Source organism: Loxodonta africana, chromosome 20, assembly GCF_030014295.1.
Source record: "Loxodonta africana isolate mLoxAfr1 chromosome 20, mLoxAfr1.hap2, whole genome shotgun sequence".
In the NCBI taxonomy this organism is placed as follows: Eukaryota; Metazoa; Chordata; class Mammalia; order Proboscidea; family Elephantidae; genus Loxodonta; species Loxodonta africana.
This window is the reverse complement of record NC_087361.1, coordinates 12,120,134-12,137,836: the sequence shown is the minus strand read 5'-3', so window position 1 is coordinate 12,137,836 and position 17,703 is coordinate 12,120,134. Positions and strand designations below refer to the sequence as shown.

General features: G+C 41.6%; 1 protein-coding gene across 1 annotated transcript; it reads left to right on the top strand.

The window, feature by feature from the left end:
- The first annotated feature begins 8,106 nt into the window (after positions 1-8,106).
- Positions 8,107-11,455, top strand: TRMT10C (tRNA methyltransferase 10C, mitochondrial RNase P subunit). The gene is made up of 2 exons (XM_003418964.4): positions 8,107-8,266; positions 9,950-11,455. Exon 2 carries the CDS (start codon positions 9,962-9,964, stop codon positions 11,216-11,218), a length of 1,257 nt encoding a protein of 418 aa, XP_003419012.1. The 5' UTR covers positions 8,107-8,266; positions 9,950-9,961; the 3' UTR covers positions 11,219-11,455.
- The last annotated feature ends 6,248 nt before the right edge of the window (positions 11,456-17,703 follow it).

The window sequence follows — 17,703 nt, the reverse complement described above, 5'->3', positions numbered from 1 at the left end:
GTAAAAAATTAAATATCATAAGCAAAACTCCATTCTTTGCTTACATGCTTTTGTTTAAAATTTTTTGTCGTGTGTGTGTGCATTTACCTGTACTTTCAACTAATATTGAGTAACTGCTATGTGCCAGTCAAAACTGGGTTTGGGAACACAATGGCAAGCAAGCCCAGCATGGCCTTTATTTTTATGGAATTCACGTTGAACAAGAAATTATAACTGTGAAGACTGTTAATAAGTAAAGCATCCCATGGAACAACTAACATGGGAGCTAACCCTTCTCGGGGATCAGAGAATACTTCCCAGAGAAAGGTATGCTTAGTCTGAAGAACAATAGTAGTTAGCTATGAGAACAAAGTCCAAGGAAAAGGAATAGCATAGGCAAAGATCCTGAGGCAGGACAAAGAAGTCCATTTCAGCTGAAGCTGGAAGATGGAGAGTAACTGGAAAGTTACGCTTGAGAGATAAGCAAAGGCAGTTATGCAAGACTGCATTATCCATGGTTAAGGTTTTGGACTTTATTCTAATGGAAGTGGGAGCCATTGGATGGTTTTAGAGAGGTGAATATCATCAGATTTACAATTTAGAAAGGATATTGCACTAGAAGGAGCTCAAGTGTAGAAGCAGGGAAGCCAATTTAAAAACCCTGGCAGTCATTTGCGAAATATTTAATGAGCTCTTAATTAATAAAAATCTGTGATTGATTGGATATTAGGAACAAAGAGAAGAAAATAACAAGAATGACTCCCAGATTTCTGGCTTGAGCGAACCTAGATGGATAACAATACTATTTGCTGAGATGGGGATCACTGGTGGAAAAGAAGCTACATAAATATATACTGCTTTTCCAGAAAAGAAAAAAAAATTTTGTTGTGTATTAGGTGGAAGTTTACAGCACAAATTAGTTTTTCATTCAAAAATTGTATACACAAAAATTTTTTGTGACATTAGTTGCAGTCCCCACAATGTGTGGGCACGTCCCCCTTTCCTTTTCCACACCGGTTCTCAGCGTCCATTCATCCAATTTTCCTGTCCCTTCCTGCCTTCTCAACTTTGCTTTTGAGCAGGGGTTGCCATTTGGTCTCATATACTTGACTGAACTAAGAAACACGTTCCTCATGGGTGTTACTGTTTGTTTTATAAGACTGTCTGATCTTTGGCTGAAAGGTGGACTTGGAAAGTAGCGTCAGTTCTGAGTTAGCAGTGCGTCCGGAGGCCGTAGTCTCAGGGATTCCTCAAGTTCCATCAGACCAGTAAGTCTGGTCTTTTTGTGTGTGTGAATTTGAATTTTGTTTTACATTTTTCTTCCACTCTACCGGGACCCTCTCTTGTGAACCCTGTCAGAGCAGTCAGTGGTGGAAGCCAGGCACCGTCTAGTTCTTCCGGGCTCAGGCTGGTGGAGCCGTGGTTCATGTGGTCCACTAGTCCTTTGGTATCCAAATGTAGTTTTGATTTGCATTTCTCTAATGGTAAAGGATTGCAGCATTTCCTCTTGTGTCTGTTAGCTACCTGAATGTCTTCTTTGAAGTTTGTGTTCATATCCCTGCCCATTTTTCAATTGGGTTATTTGTCTTTTTGTTGTTGAGGTGTATTCTGTAGATTTTAGAGATTAGACGCTTGTTGGATATGTCATAGTCAAAAATTTTTCACAGTCTGTAGGTTCTCTTTTTATTGCTTTGGTGAAGCCTGTTGATGAATCATAAGTGTTTAATTTTTAGGAGCACCCAGTTATCTATTTTATCTTCTGGTGTCTGTGCATTGTTAGTTATGGTTTGTTTTAGATTTTATGTACAGGTTTTTGATCCATTTTGAGTTAGTTCTTATGTATGCTGTGAGGTATGGGTCCTGTTTTGTTTTTTGCAGATGAACATCTAGTTTTGCCAGGACAATTTATTAAAAAGACTGTCTTTTCCCCATTTAATGAAATTTGGACCTTTGCCAAAGATCAGCTGATCCTAGGTGGATGGATTTACATCTGGGTCCTCCATTCTGTTCCATTGATTTGTATGTCTCATTGTACAAGTGCCAGGCTGTTTTGACTACCGCACCTGTATAGTAACTTTTGAGATCAGGTAGTATGAGGCCTCCTACTTTGTTCTTTTTTTTCTATAATACTTTACTTATCTGGATCTCTTTCCATATAAAGTTGGCGATTAGTTTTTCCACCCCATTAAAGAATGCTGTTGGTATTTTGATCATGTTACGGATTGAATTGTGCCCCCCAAAAATGTATATCAACTTGGAGAGTCCATGGTTCCCAGTATTGTGTGGTTGTCCACCATTTTGTGATCTAATGAGATTGTCCTATGTGTTGTAAATCCTAACCTCTGTGATGTTAATGATACAGAATTAGAAGTAATTATGTTAATAAGAAAGGATTCAATTTACAGGATTAGGTTGTATCCTCAGTCAATCTGTTTTTTGAGATGTAAAAGGGAGAAGTGAGCAGAGAGATAGTGGCCTCCTACCACCAAGAACAGGAGTCAGGGGTGAAGCACATCCTTTGGACCTGGGGTCCCTGCCCTGAGAAACTCCTAGACCAGAGGAAGATTAATGGCAAGAGCCTTCCCCTAGAGCCTAGAGAGAGAGAGAAAGCCTTCCCCTAGAGCTGGCACCCTGGATTTGGACTTCTTGCTTCCTAGACTGTGAAAGAATGAGCCTTTTGTGGTATTTCTGTTACAGCACCACTACATAACTAAGACAGATCAAGACTGCATTATATCTGTAGATCGATTTGGGTAGAACATTTTCGCAATGCTCAGTCTTCTTATCCATAAGTATGGTATGCTTTTCCGTTTACGTAGGTCTCTTTTGGTTTCTTGGAGTAGCGTTTTGTATAGCACTTTTACATCCCTGGTTAGATTTATTCCTAAGTATTTTATTTTTTTAGGGGCTATTATAAGTGGTATTGTTTTCCTGATTTCCTTTTCGAAGTTCTCTTTGTTAGTGTATAGGAATCCAACTGATTTTTGTATGTCAATCTTGTATCCTGCTACTCTGCTGAATCTATAGTTCCAGAAGTTTTCTTGTGGAATCTTTGGGGTTCTCTACGTACAGGATCACATCATCTGCGAATTGGGACAGTTTTACTTCTTCCTTTCCAATTTGGATGTCCTTTATTTCTTTTTCTTGCCTTACTGCTCTAGCTAGGACTTTCAGTGCAATGTTAAATAGATGTGGTGATCAAGGGCATCCTTGTCTTTTTCCCTTTTCAGCCTCTCTTCATTGAGAATGATGTTGCCTGTTGGTTTTGTGTAGATACCCTTTATTATGCTGAGGAATTTCCCTTCTGTTCCTATTTTATTGAGAATTTTTATCAGTATTGGGTGTTGGACTTTATCAAATGCCTTTTCTGTGTCAGTTGAGATGATCATGTGATTCTTTTCTTTTGTTCTATTTATATAGTGGATTACATTAATTGATTTTCTAATGTTGAACTATCCTTGCATGCCTGATATGACTCCCACTTGGTTATGGTGAATTATTTTCTTAATACAGTGCTGAATTCTATTGGCTATAGTTTTGTTGAGAATTTTTGCACCTATATTTATGACAGATATTGGTCCGTAATTTTTTTTTTTCTTTTTGGTGTCTTTGACTGGCTTTGGTATCAGGGTTATGCTGGCTTCATAGCATGAATTCAGGAGCATTCCTTCCTTTTCTATGCTGTGAAATAGTTTGGGTAGTACCGCTGTGAGCTCTTTTCTGAATTCACCAGCGAAGCCATCCTGACAAAGGCTTTTGTTTGTTGAGAGTTTTTTTTTCTTCGTTTTGTTACCTCTTCAGTGTCTTCTCTTGTTATGCATCTGTTCAGATTTTCTATCTCAGCTTGTGTTCGTTTAGGCAGGTAGTGTGTTTCTAGAAATTTGTCCATTTCCTCTAGGTTTTCAAATTTGCTGAAGTATAATTTTTCATAGTATTCTGTTATGATCCTTTTTACTTCAGTTGGATCTGTTGTAATGTCTCCTATCTCATTTCTTATTTGGATTGTTTACTTCTTCCCTTACTTGCCCTATGGTTTGTCAATTTTGTTGAACTTTTCAAAGAATCAACTTTTGGTCTTGTTGATTATTGTTTTTCTATTCTCTATTTCATTTATTTCTGCTCTGATCTTTATTATATTATATATAATACCTATATTATTATCTTTATTATTTCTGTTCTTCTGGTGGCTTTGAGCCACCAGAAAAAGAAAAAGGTTACAAATTATTTCTTAGCTCTGCCCATAGATCAATAAAAGAGGAACCCATACTAGACATTGCATTTGGAAGCACCCTGCCATATTTAATAGGACATACAGATTTTTCTGTACATAGCTATCATTAGTGTCTACCTTTTTTTAACCAAGTGTATGCTATAATTTCTTATTAGTAAAGACATAGTATTTCAAATTTCTCTTCTTTCTGTACCATGTCTTGAGTGGCATAATGAAGACAAAGCACTGAATTGTAAATCAGGATATGTAGATTTTATTTATTTTTGTTTGTTTAATTTGTGTGTGTGTGTATGTGTGATTTAGGTGAAAATTTACAGAGTAAAATAGTTTCTCGTTAAACAATTAATACACATATTGTTTTGTGACATTGGTTGGCAACCCCATGACTTGTCAATACTCTCCCCTTCTCAACCGTAGGTTTCCCATGTAAATCAGGATATGTAGATTTTAAATGAATCTTGGCCTTGGGTAAACCAGTTAATCTCTCCAAGCCCTCGTTTCTTTTTGTAAATGAATGAGGTGGGTTTTGAAGTCCCTTCCAACATAGATATTCTGTCTAGAATACATCTAATGCACCCAATGTGGAGAACACAAAAAACCAAAAATTAGTATCACTATAAAAGCTGTGCTATTGTAAAAATGAGGCAGCATCGGACCTCCCCACCTAACTTTGGGGGGAGTAGCCAGAGTTAAGATCAGTATCAACATCAGCCCAAGGCTGATTCCTAGGAGGTGGAGGTCAGACACACTTCCGCTCTCCACCTTTTCTTTTTTTTTTTTTTTTACCAATTCTGACACCAGCCATCCCTTCCACAGCACTCTCCACTTCTCTGCTGGGTTCAATAATTTGTTGCAATGGTCCCACAGTACTCACCGGGCCCTTGGCCCTGCTCAGACAAATATTACAACTTTTTCTTTAGCTTTGCCAGCAGATACCTGGAGGCACCCCACTCCATCAACAAACCTTCTACCCAGAGGCACTGAGCTTTCTTGTTCCAGGATTTGGCATTTGGCATGCCAACTGTAGCCACCTCACTCCGTGGGCCGGGAAGCCCACCACATCTTCTCATGCTGGTCCCCTGGTTCTGCTGCTGCTGTTTCTCCGCCACGGGACTCTGCTGTACTTGCTGCTGCTTCTCGTCATCTCCCACTATCACCTGAGTCTATCTAGGAGTTTCTCAGCACAGGGACCCTGGGTCCAAACAATGCACTCCGCTCCTGGTTCCTCTTGCTGGTAGTGAGCTCCCCCTCCAACCTCTGGGATTGGCTCCTTTAAGCCTAGTGGGTTGGCAAATTCCCTACAAGGGTTCCACGCACCTTACTTGCATTAGCAGGTTGTCCAATCCCCTTGGTGGGCCACAAGCACCTTATTTGCATAGTCCGATCCAATCATTTTGTGGGAGTTAGAAGACCATGGCTAGAAGGGGCATGTAATAGGAATTTGTTGTACCATAGGTATCTTGCACTTAATTAACTGAAAATTGATGTTTCTCCTAGTCCCCAATTTACTATTTAATCTGTTGTTTCTCACAACCCTTGATTTGTTAACGTTAGATGTATTAGTTATCTATTGCTGCACAATAAATCACCCCAAAACTTAGTGGTTTAAAACCACAAACATTCATTATCTCACTCTTTCTGTTGGTCAGGAATTCAGGAGCAGCTTAGTTCAATGATTCTGGCTCACGATCTCTCATGACGGTGCAGTCAAGACTGCCTGGAGCTCCATGCTCTGAAGACTTGATCTGATGTTGTCAGAAGGCCTCCCTTTCCTGCTGGCTGTGGCGGGAGAGCTTGGTTCCTCACCACATGGACCTCTGCCATGTTGAGTGACCTCATGATATGGTAGCTAGCTTCCTCTCGACTGAGTAATCCAAAAGAGGGAGCAAGCAGGAAACTACAATGTCTTTTATGACCTAGTCTCCAAAGTTGCATGAGGCTCCATTTTTTTTTTTTCTATTTCTTAGAAGTGAGTCTCCAAGTCCAAGAAAAGGGGAGTTCAGTTCCACCTTTTGAGGAATTGGTGGACATATGTTAAATAACCACATCAGAAATTATGTCAACTGAAACTTCTGATAAAGCAGCTCAACTCAGTTGGTTATAAAATTATCTGGGAGCATGATTATCTTGTCACATTTTTTTCTTGTTTTTATAAACAGCTCTGTGTGTTTTTCGTTCATGTTGTCGTTAGCTGTTGTCAAGTCAGATCCAGCATATGGCAACCTTATGCATAACAGAACAAAACACGGCCCGGTCTTGTGCAATCTTTATTATTTTTAGTATGTTTGAGGCCACTGTTACAGCTATTGTGCTAATCCATCACATTAGAAACTGATTTTCTCTTTTTCTGCAAAGCATCAACATTTTTGCCACAGACAAGAAATGTTTGTGTTGAAAACAAAGCCGTTTATCTTAACCACCCTACCTATCATCATCTGCCCAGATGATCAAGCCAGGCTATTGACTTCTCCCTCTCCTCGTCCCCCTGAATTTCAGTCACGAAACTGATCATTTCTACTTCTTAAATATCTTTCAAATCAGCCCCCTTGTCTTCATCTCTACCGCCATCACTCTAGTCCAAGCCATTGTTGCCTCTTGCATGAGCTGCAGCATTCATTCATCACCAAATAATTAAATTCCCATTACATGTCAGGCCCTGTTAGAGGCACTGAGGATACAGTAGAGAATCAGAAGAGGTCTCTACTTTGTAAAAAAACACCTAGACCTTTGGCTCCACGCTTTGCCTTCAAACTTTTCATAGAGCCTCTGGTACAGAGAAATAATTCCCTACCATGTGAAAAACAGTGCCAGCAAGATATTTGGTGACCAACACTTATCCACTATAGAAAAGACATGTGGTGGGATGAGTTGTAGAGAGTTAGAAAGCAGGTGTCTTGTGTACAAAACAACCTCTACTTAGATCTACCAGTTTCCAAGGAAGAATATGGGCCAAAGGCATTCAGACCTTCTGCTTACTCTATTTGAGTTCTAACGTGAAGTCACCTTATGTTTTAATGACAACTAAATCAAAACATTTGTAAAAACACTGTGTTGGCAGAACAGAACACCTCAGACTGGACTTGGCCCAAAGGCTACCAATTTACAATCTCTGCTTTAACTTTTCACATTAAATTTCCAAATGATTTAGGAGGCAAGATAAATATTCAGTTTGGCTTACCACATTCCAAGCGAAGTGCTAGGCACTGGTGATAAACTGGTCAAAAAAGTTAACAAGTTAAAAGGTTAACAAGCATCAAGGAGTTAAGGCAGGGTTTCCGACCAGTTCATTCCAGTTGGTACCCCTGCTGAGAATTTGCATTTCCACCCCAGATATACTGAATCAGAATCTACAGTTTAAGAAGATCCGCAGGTGATTCTTATGTATTATGTATAAATCTTGAGAACCACTGCTGTACTTCTGGTTCTCAGGATTGGTCCCTAACCAGCAGCATTGGCATCGCCTGGGAACTTGTTAGAAAAGCAAATTCTCAGCAGGGATTTCAACCTGAAGGAATCGGTTCAATGCCCTGGTTTAAAGCTATGGGACACTTGTGAAGGGACTATTTTATGTGAATCAATGCTGATAAATACAGAGGCCAAGTAGAAAAGATTAAAGTTTTTAAGATAGATGGAAATAAACGGGAGCCCCATGCACGTTAAGACGGTCGTCCACTGTACCCAAATCCAGCTGCCGCCAGTCACTAGAGCCCCCCCCACCCACTACCCCTTCCACCCGGAAGCCTTCCGTGGCGACGGGGTGAAAAGACCAAACCCCGCGTTCAGTGACGTCATATGGGGGCGCCGAGAGAGGGGCGGGACTTCCGGTTGCGCGCTGGCGTCGTCGTGTACGCGCCTGGGTCACTGTCCGCGCGGAGGGGAACGTGGAGCGGCGAGTCTCCTGCGGCGAGGCCTCTGGAGCGACCCGGCGCGGCCTCTGGAGCGACCCGGCGCGGCCTCTGGAGCGACCCGGCGCGGCCTCTGGAGCGACCCGGCGCGGTTGGATCTTGTAGCCTGGGGGATTCGTGCACTTTCCGCCGACGGGAGCTGTTCTCTCTGGTAATGGACATGTTTCTTCTGAACTCCGTGTATGCGTGTGTGTTGGGGCGGCAGGAAATGGGTTACTGCAGTGGCTACGATGGCCTAGACATGGAGGAAAGCAAATCCGGAGGCTAGGAGATGCAGTTAAAAAAAATGAGTTTGGAGAGAAGTGAATGGATCCAGGAAGTATTTAGAAAGTAAAATGAATATAACACAAATAGATTGGGTATGGTCAGTGTGGAAGAGGACCCATTTTCTGGCTCCAGCAACTACATGGATAGTAGTGACCCTCCCTGAAACAGAGAACGCAAACAGATGAGCAGGTTGGGGAGGGAAGTAGGAGAGAGTATTATTTGCATTTGAGGTGCCTGTTCGATGCGTGGTGATTAAAGCCAGGGAAGTAGGTCAGAAAAATGTGTGGACTGAAGAAAGAACTAAGGACAGAACTGAGAGGCACAGCACCTTTAAGGGACAGGCATCTGGTCATCAGTGCAGAGGCATTCGGGAGACTTAGGAGCGGGGTCATTAAATGAAGCCAAGGGAAGAAGGAATTTTTCTTTTCAGATGTTTAAGTTGTGTTTTGTAAAAATTGAAATTTTTTTTTGGCTTCTAGTTTGATATTGGTTTCACATCGTTAAGCATCTTCATCATCTTGTAGATATACAGATTTTAGGATAAAATTGTGAGGCATATGTGTGTATATATATATATATATCCCAATTTTGAACATTTTGTTTAGCTATAACGTTATTTGCTGCAAAATAAAGTCGGAACTGGAGAAGAGTTTGATTTGTTTGTTTTTTAATCAGTAAACGAAAAAAACCAAACCCACTGCCATCCAGTCGATTCCGACTCATAGCGACCCTATAGGACAAAGTAGAATTGCCCCATAGAGTTTCCAAGGAGCACCTGGTGGATTCAAACTGCCGATCTTTTGGTTAGCAGCAGTAGCACTTAACCACTACGCCACCAGGGTTTCCTTTTAATCAGTAGCTCTGTATGTATTGATGTACATTACATTGATACAGCAACCCTTAGTGCTTTTTACTAGTTGCCATATTCTGTAGCTTTTCTGTCCTTTGTTTTCATGTGTTGGTTTTGTGAAGGGTCTTGTGTTTAAGTCTGTATCTGAGCTTACATCAGAGTGGGAATAAATATAGCATCATGATCTAGCCACATCGGTGGTACATAAGTTGATTATCCAGTAACGTTGATCCTCCTGGGCTCCTACATACAAATCTAATAAGGATATTCAGGGTTTCTGTCTGCCTAAAGCAATAGTGGTACCTCTGGTGGTGCGGTGGTTAAGAGTTCTGCTGCTAACCAAAAGGTGGGGAGCTCTAATCCACCAGCCACTCCTAAGAAATCCTGTGGGGCAGTACTGCTCTGTCCTATATGGTTGCTATGTGTTGGAATCAAGAGCAGTGGATTTCTTTTTTTGGGGGGGGGCGGGGGTTTAAAGCAATAGTGAACATCATGTCTAAAATAAGAACTCAAAATTAAATTTTCTGCCCAGTGAGTGGTCATAGGCTCCAGGCCACAGGAGTCTAGGAAAAAATAGCTGTACCAAGATCCCACTTTGTGTTTCAGAAATCAGTTGCATTTTGGTGTCTCAGATTTATATTTGCAGTTAGTTGGGGTTTGTTTTTCTGTTGTTTGTTTTTTTATCTTAACTCTTTGTTGCATTTTTCTCTTTTACAGGGGTTTTCTTATATGCCTGTTTTTCTCAAAATGAATGTTAGTTTCACCTTCTTAAGACCTTTTGCTAGATTTTTGGTGCCATTTACCCTTCAGAGGAAGACAAATGGTGTATATTCAACAATTCTACAGAGATACATGTCTTCCAAAATACCACCTGTGCCCTGTCCTAATAAGGAGAGTACATCACCTCCTGAACAGCTGGAATTGGATGGGTGGAAAATTACAATGAAATCTAGTGTGCAAGAAGAAGGTGCTTCAACAGCCTCAGACAGCAAAGATGAAGACCCTGTAGCTGCCACAAGAGAATTAATCGAGATGTGGAGATTGCTCGGTAGAGAAGTACCAGAACACATCAGTGAAGAAGATCTCAAAACCATTATGGAAAGTCCTTCTAAATCATCTAAAAGGAAATACTTAAAATACTTGTATATCAAGGAAAAAATGAAAAAAGCTAGGCAAATAAAAAAGGAAATGAAAGCAGCAGCAAAGGAAGAAGCAAAAACAGACAGAACCACTGAGGAAAATAAACAGCGGGACTTTCTATTTCTACGGCTTTGGGATAGGAATATCGACAGTGCAATGGGCTGGAAGGGTGCACAGGCCATGCAGTTTGGACAACCTTTAGTTTTTGACATGGTTTATGAAAATTATATGAAACCAAAAGAACTGCAGAATGCTGTTTGCCAACTTTTAGAAAGCGAAGGATGCAACAGAAGAAATGTTGATCCTTTCCATATTTATCTCTGCAATCTTAAGACAGATGGTGATTATTACAGAGAATTGGTTAAACGTTATAGAGAGAGATGGGACAAATTGCTTTTAACTGCAACAGAAAAGTCTCATGTAGATTTATTCCCAAAGGAGGATATTATCTATTTAACTGCAGATTCTCCCAATGTTATGACCACTTTTAAGCATGACAAAATTTATATCATTGGGTCTTTTGTTGATAAGAGTATGCAGCCAGGTGCATCCCTAGCCAATGCAAAACGGCTGAAGCTGGCAACAGAATGCCTTCCATTAGATAAATATTTACAGTGGGAAACTGGTACGAAAAATCTCACCTTAGACCAAATGATGCGTATTTTGTTATGCGTGAAAAACACTGGTAGTTGGGAAGAGGCTCTGAAGTTTGTTCCCAGGAGGAAACATACTGGCTACCTGGAGATTTCGCAGTATTCTCAAGAGTTTCTCAACCAGTTAAAGAAGCCAAAGACTTTTAATCCATTTCCAAAAGGCTCCCTAAATGTATGCACAAAGAAAAGGTGACTTGAGTGATAAAGCTCGATACTTTAAGAAGTAAGTGGATTGGAAATAAAGTTCTATCAGTGTATTTCTTCCTGAGTGGAATTTGCTTGGTCTTTCTTTTAAAGGTAGTCTCTCCAAACTAACTGCAGTATTGCATCTTTTCCCAATTATTTAAATATCTGCAAAACTTAGGAAATATGTTTTATTTACTGTTAAAAAAAAATAATGTGAAAAAGTAAAAAAAAAAAAGTCCCAAGTTTGTTGAACAGGATAATCTTTAAATGAGCTCAGTAAAACAATTATACTGTTGGCGTGGCTGTTTATGGATAGCTTGAGTTTCATGTTACATTTTTCCTTAAATATTCTTTTAGTCATTTCAACAACTACCCTGCCATCAAAAATTGGTATAGAAAAGATTTCTAAACTTCAGCTGGTGGTTCATTTATTAAAGAAACATTTGATGCGATCTAGGCACGTCATCGGCACTGAAGTGTTTTGTTTAACTGAATCTTGGCTAAAGATTAGACATCCCTTGCCATGTCATGGGATTTGGCTGTACTGTTAAAAATGGGTTTGGGGTAGTAAGGCTCATTTCTTCTCTTATTAAAAAAAAAAAAAGGCTTATTTGATTAGAATTGAATATAACCTTGCCTGCTGTAGTGTCGATTAAAAAAAAAAAAACCTGTTGCCATCTAGTCAATTCTGACTAGTAGCAACCCTATAGGACAGAGTAGAACTGCCCCATAGGGTTTCCAAAGCTATAATCTTTACAGAAGCAGATTGCTGCATCCTTCTGCCACAGAGCTGCTAGTGGGTTTGAACCCCCGACGTAGCAGTTAGCAGCCGAGTGCTTGCTGCACTACTAGGGCTGTTAGTATAGATAGATTGCCTTTTCTATGAAATACAGTGAAACCTGTGAGAGCCGGAACTTGATGGAACTGCCTTGTTTTTCCAGGTCTCGAAAGTTTTCCCGCTTTGACACCTATCTGTTGCTGTATAGTAGTGGAAAATAGGAGTTTTCCTTCTCTGACAGGTTTCCACCTTACACAGGTTCCTGCTTTTGTGGGTTTTACTGTATTTCCTTTGCTCCAGCCATGTGGTTTGAATGGAATCTGACATCTGTTTACAGACCCCGTGCCCCTGGCCACACTGGTTTCTCCAGGCTAGGCTGACATAGTACCCTACCTCCCCAGCTAATCAATGAGACTAGGGACAAGCACCTGACCTAAAAAGGGTGAGCAGAACCCTCTTCTAAGGAAAATGGGAAATGAGATACGCATCCCAACCTTGAAGAATCAGAAGAGGCCATCTTGAGAAGGTGATGTATAAACTTAGACCTGAAAGGGAAAAGTGTGATATGAATTAATTTCGAGTATTGTGTGCCTCTAAGTCGATTCCGACTCCGTGACCCTATATGCCAGAGTAGAACTGCCTACTCTGTTCTGTAGGATTTCCTAGGCTGTAATATTTACGGGAACAGAGTGCCGGGTCTTTTCTCTTGCGGAGTAACTGGTGGGTTCAAACCACCAACCTTTCAGTTAGCAGCTGAGCAGTTAACCAGTGCATCACCAGACCCTACAAAATGGCAAGGTAGTAATAACTTGAACCATTTGAGATATATTGAAGAAAAAATAGTACAGTGATTAAGAGCAAAGGGTTAAGATTGCCTGGCAACACGGGCTAGAGTGAGGCAAGGCTCCTACCGTGCCTCCCTTGTCTATTGTCCCAGCCCTGATTCCTGGGTTCTATCTCTATTCTTACAGGCTCTGACATTTCTTAAATCTTTTGAAAGTAAAGTTTTTCTCATCTATAAAAAGGAAATAATAGTTTTTGACTACTACAGCGTCTGGCACGTAAGTGCTTGGTACATATTAACTATAATTACCTGATTCAGACTACATAACCAACCCGTTGCCGTTGAGCCAATTCTAAATCACAGCAACCCTATAGGCCAGAATAGAACTGTCCCATAGGGTTTCTGAGGAGCGCCTGGTGGATTCAAACTGCTGACCTTTTGGTTAGCAGCCATAGCTCTTAACCACTGTGCCACCAGTTAGCATTCAAGCTATAAAATTTTGAATATATGGATTGTCTAATAGCATGTGCAAGTTACTGAGTCCCCTTGAGTATACCGCAAGTTTTTTCTGTGTAGCAATATACTAAAGCATTTCGGTGGTACAGACACTAGAGAAAAAAAAAAAAAGAAAACATTTTTCTTCCAAATGGCCAAGCAGCAACTGCATCCTAAGAATCCTTCACTTGTAGACAAACCACAGTGGCAAACGCAGGAGTCTGAACTCCTACTGATTTAAATTTTCCAATTCCTTGTAATTCGGAACTTAGCAGAACCCTGAATGAGGCTTCAATTCCTCTGCATAAGACAGTCTGATTGCCCAGGCACTAGACTCAGAGTAAGGAGCCCTGGTGGTGCAGTGTTTAAGCACTTGGCTGCTAACTGAAATGTTCGAGCCCACCAGTGGCTCTGCAGGAAAAACGTGGCAGTCTGCTTCCCTGCAGATTGCAGCCTTGGGAACTATGGGGCAGTTCTACTCTGTTCTATAGGGTAGCTATGAGTTGGAATCGACGCAGCAGCACACAGCAATAGATTTAGAGCCTGAATGGTGCAAACAGTTATGTGCTGGACTGCTAACCAAAAGGTTGGTGGTTCGAACCTACTCAGGTGCCTCAGAAGAAAGGCCTGGCACTCTGCTTCTGAAAGGTCATGGCCTTGAAAACCCCATGGAGTGCATGCAGTTCTACTCTGCATACATGTGGTTACCATGAGTCAGAATCGTCTTGAGGACAACTGGTTTATAATGCAAGCTGCATATGTACTGTAAAATTTTTAGTAGCCACTAAAAAAAAGTAAACAGGAAATTGTTTTTTAATTATTTAACCAAATATACCTAAGATATTTCAGTATGTAATTGGTATAAAATTATTGAGATATTTTGCATTTTTTTTTTTCATTCTAAGAATTCAAAATCGGGTGTATATGTTAATGGCTGTAAAGCAAAACAAAACTCATTGCCGTTGAGTTCAAGGAGCAGTTGAGTGGATTCAAGCTGCCAACCTTTTGGTTAACAGCCAAACAATTCACCACTGTGCCACCAAGGCTCCATTGATGGCTATACCAAATAAGAAAACCCCAGATCCCTTGTTGAGTGGATTCCGATTCACAGCAACCCTGTAGGACAGATTAGAATTGCCCCATAGGGTTTCCAAGGAGCAGCTGGTGAATTTGAACTGCCAACCTTTTGGTTAGCAGTCAAACACTTAACCACTTCACCGCCAGGGCCTCATTAATGACTATACCAAAAACCTGGTGCCGTGGAGTAGATTCCGGCTCATAGCAACCCTGTAGGACGGGGTAGAACTGCCCCATAGAGTTTCCAAGGGGTGACTTTTTGGTTAGCGGCCGTAGCTTTTAACCACTATGCCACCAGCGTTTCCACTAATGGCTATTAAAGAAAACCAAACCCACTGCCATGGAGTCAATTCTGACTCATAGCTACCACATAGGACAGAGTAGAGCTGACCCATAGTGTTTCCAAGGAGTGCCTGGTGGATTACGAACTGCCGACCTTTTGGTTAGCAGCCGAACTCTTAACCACTAGGCACCAGGGTTTCCATTAATGGCTATAAAAAACCAAAACCAAACCCAGTGCCATTGAGTGGATTCCAACTCATAGCGACCCTATAAGACAGGAGTAGAACTGCCCCATAGAGTTTCCAAGGAGCGCCTGGTGGATTTGAACTGCCAACCCTTTAGGTTAGCAACTGTAGCACTTAACCACTACGCCACCAGGGTTTTCCTTAATGGTTGTAGCACATCTTAATTCTAATGCTAAATTTTTACCGGTTAAAGTGAAATGCAGTCCTACCAAAACAGTAGAGTTGTCCTTGACAAAATATTTTACACTGTTTCACTTTTTAAGTTAAAAAAAAAATTCAGTTTATCAGCCACTAACCACATTCGAGTGCTCAATAGCCACACGTAGCTAGTGGCCGCTGTATTGAACAGGACAGCTCTGAAGTACTGCCTGGTAGACCTGCAGTCTGTTTTGTTCTTGCATCACCCAGATTCGGTGGCCATTTTGTACTTACTGTTGAACCCTGGCAAATCTCACTCAACTGTTCCCTTTTTGAAGTGCACCTTCCTTGATTTCCATAACACAGAAATTGTCTTTATTTTTTCCCACCCTAGGAGCTTATCTTCTTCATTGGCCATTCATTCACTTGGCAAATATTGAGCACCCGCTGTGTGCCCAGAAGCATATTAGGTGCTTGTACTACAGCAGTTGAACAAAATATTGCCAGCTTTCATGGATATAAAATTCTGGGGGCAACAGGAAGGCAGACATAAAAAAGTAAATATATAAAATGTCGGATGGTACGAAGGTTAAGGGAGAAAGGGGAATGCTGGAGTGGGGGGAAGTTACTGTTTTATGAAAGGTGGTTGGGAAATGACTTCTAAGTAGGCTGCATACTGCACAACACCACCCATCCTACCTTCTCCAAGCCATGCACCCTGGCTAGGGCTGTGTGTGGTGGAAGAGGCACCCTTTTCTTCACCACAAAGATACTGTCTGCCCTTAAGCCATGTGCTTAAAGGACTGGATCCACGGAGAGTATCCCTTTTCTAATTTGCACAAAAACTGATAAAGCGCCATTTCAGCAGAGACCTGAAAGCGGCAAAAGCGAGCTATGAAGATGTGAGGAAAGGGAGTTTCAAGTAAAGGAAACAGTAAGTACAAAGGCTCTGAGAGTGGGCCTTCATCTCCACCACTAGTCTGTCCGTTTGTCGTACTGTGGTGGTTTTCGTGTTGCTGTGATGCTGGAAGCTATGCCACTGGTATTTCAGATACCAGCAGGGTCACCCATGGTGGACAGGTTTCGGCAGAGCTTCCAAACTAAGACAGACTGGGAAGGAGGAACCGACAATCTACTTCTAATGGCCAGTGAAAACCTTATGAGTAGCAAGCAGCAAAGGAACAGGCAGTGTTTCATTCTGTTGTACACTGGGTTGTGATGAGTCAGAACCGACTTGACGGCACCTAACAACAACAAAATGCAGGAAAAACAGGCTTTAAGGTGCTGGTTAATCAAAAGTTAACTTTGGGATATTTTAGAGTTGCCTATTAGACATTCTAATACCCGTGGGTTTGTGATCAGATACTAACTGGAAGGTTGGCAGTTCAAATCCTCCCAGTGGTGCCATGGAAGAAAGGTCTGGCCATCTACTTCCCGTTCTTTTCTGAAGCACACGGAGTCACCATGAGTCAGCATCAACTTGATGGCAATGACTTTAGACATCCTAGTGGAGATATCCAGTAGGCAGCTGAATATATGAGTTTGGAGTTCACAGGTGAGGGCTGGCTGGAGATACCAACACCACTAATATGTGGTTTCCTAGGAAACTCTATGGGGCAGTTCTGCTCTGTCCTATAGGGTCGCTATGAGTTGGAATCGACTTGACGGCACTGGTTTTTTTTTTTAATATGTGGTTAAGAAGCCCTGGTGGCGCAACAGTTATGCTCTCAGCTGCTAACCAAAAGGTAGGCGGTTAGAAACCATCAACACCTCTGCTGGAGAAAAGACCCAGCAATCTGCTCCCATAAAGATTAAAAACTGATTGCTATCCAGTCAATTCCAACTCAGAGTGACCCTGTAGGATGGAGTAGAATTGCCCCGTAGGGTTTCCAAGGCTGTGAATCTTTGCGGAAGCAGACTGCCACATCTTTCTCCCGTGGAGTGTCTGATGGGTTCGGCTTCAAACCAATGCCCTTTCAGTTAGCAGCCAGGCACTTTAACTAGTGAGCAATCAGGGTTCCTCCCCATAAACGTTACAGCCTAGGAAACCCTATGGGGCAATTAGACTGTCATACAGGGTTGCTATGAGTTGGAATTAACAGCACACAGCAACAACAATATCTAGATGGTTAGCTAAATGTGGGAGCCCTGGTGGCACAGTGGTTAAGTGCTTGGCTGCAAACCAAAGGTCTGCGGTTTTAACCCACCAGCAGCTCTGAGGGAGAAAGACATGGCAGTCTGCTTCTGCAAAGATTTACAGCCTTGGAAACCCTATCAAGCAGTTCTACTCTGTCCTATAGGGTCGCTCTGAGTTGGAATCAACTGGACGGCAATGCAGGTTTTTTTTCTTTGTTTTTGTAGTTAAATGTACCAGACTAGTTGAGATCATCTAGGGAGTGAGTGGGAATAAAAAGAGCTCTGAAGTCTGAGCCCTGAGGTACTGCAACATTTAGCAGTCTGGGAGGTAAGGAGGAACCAACAAAGGAGAATGAAATAGAGCAACCAGTAAGGAGAAGAAGCAAGAAAAAATGTCCTGGACACAAAATGGAAAAAGTGGTTCATGCTGCAGATCAAGTACAACGAGGCCTGAGAGCTGACCACTGGATTTAGGAATAAGGAGGTCAGTGGTGATCTTGACAACAGCAATTTCAGTGGAGGTCAGAAAGAAAGCCAGATTGGAGTAGGCTGAAGAG

What these genes read in the sequence shown, in the direction of transcription:
- TRMT10C (XM_003418964.4), top strand. Translation starts at nt 9,962, where the DNA reads ATGCCTGTTTTTCTCAAAATGAATGTTAGTTTCACCTTCTTAAGACCT.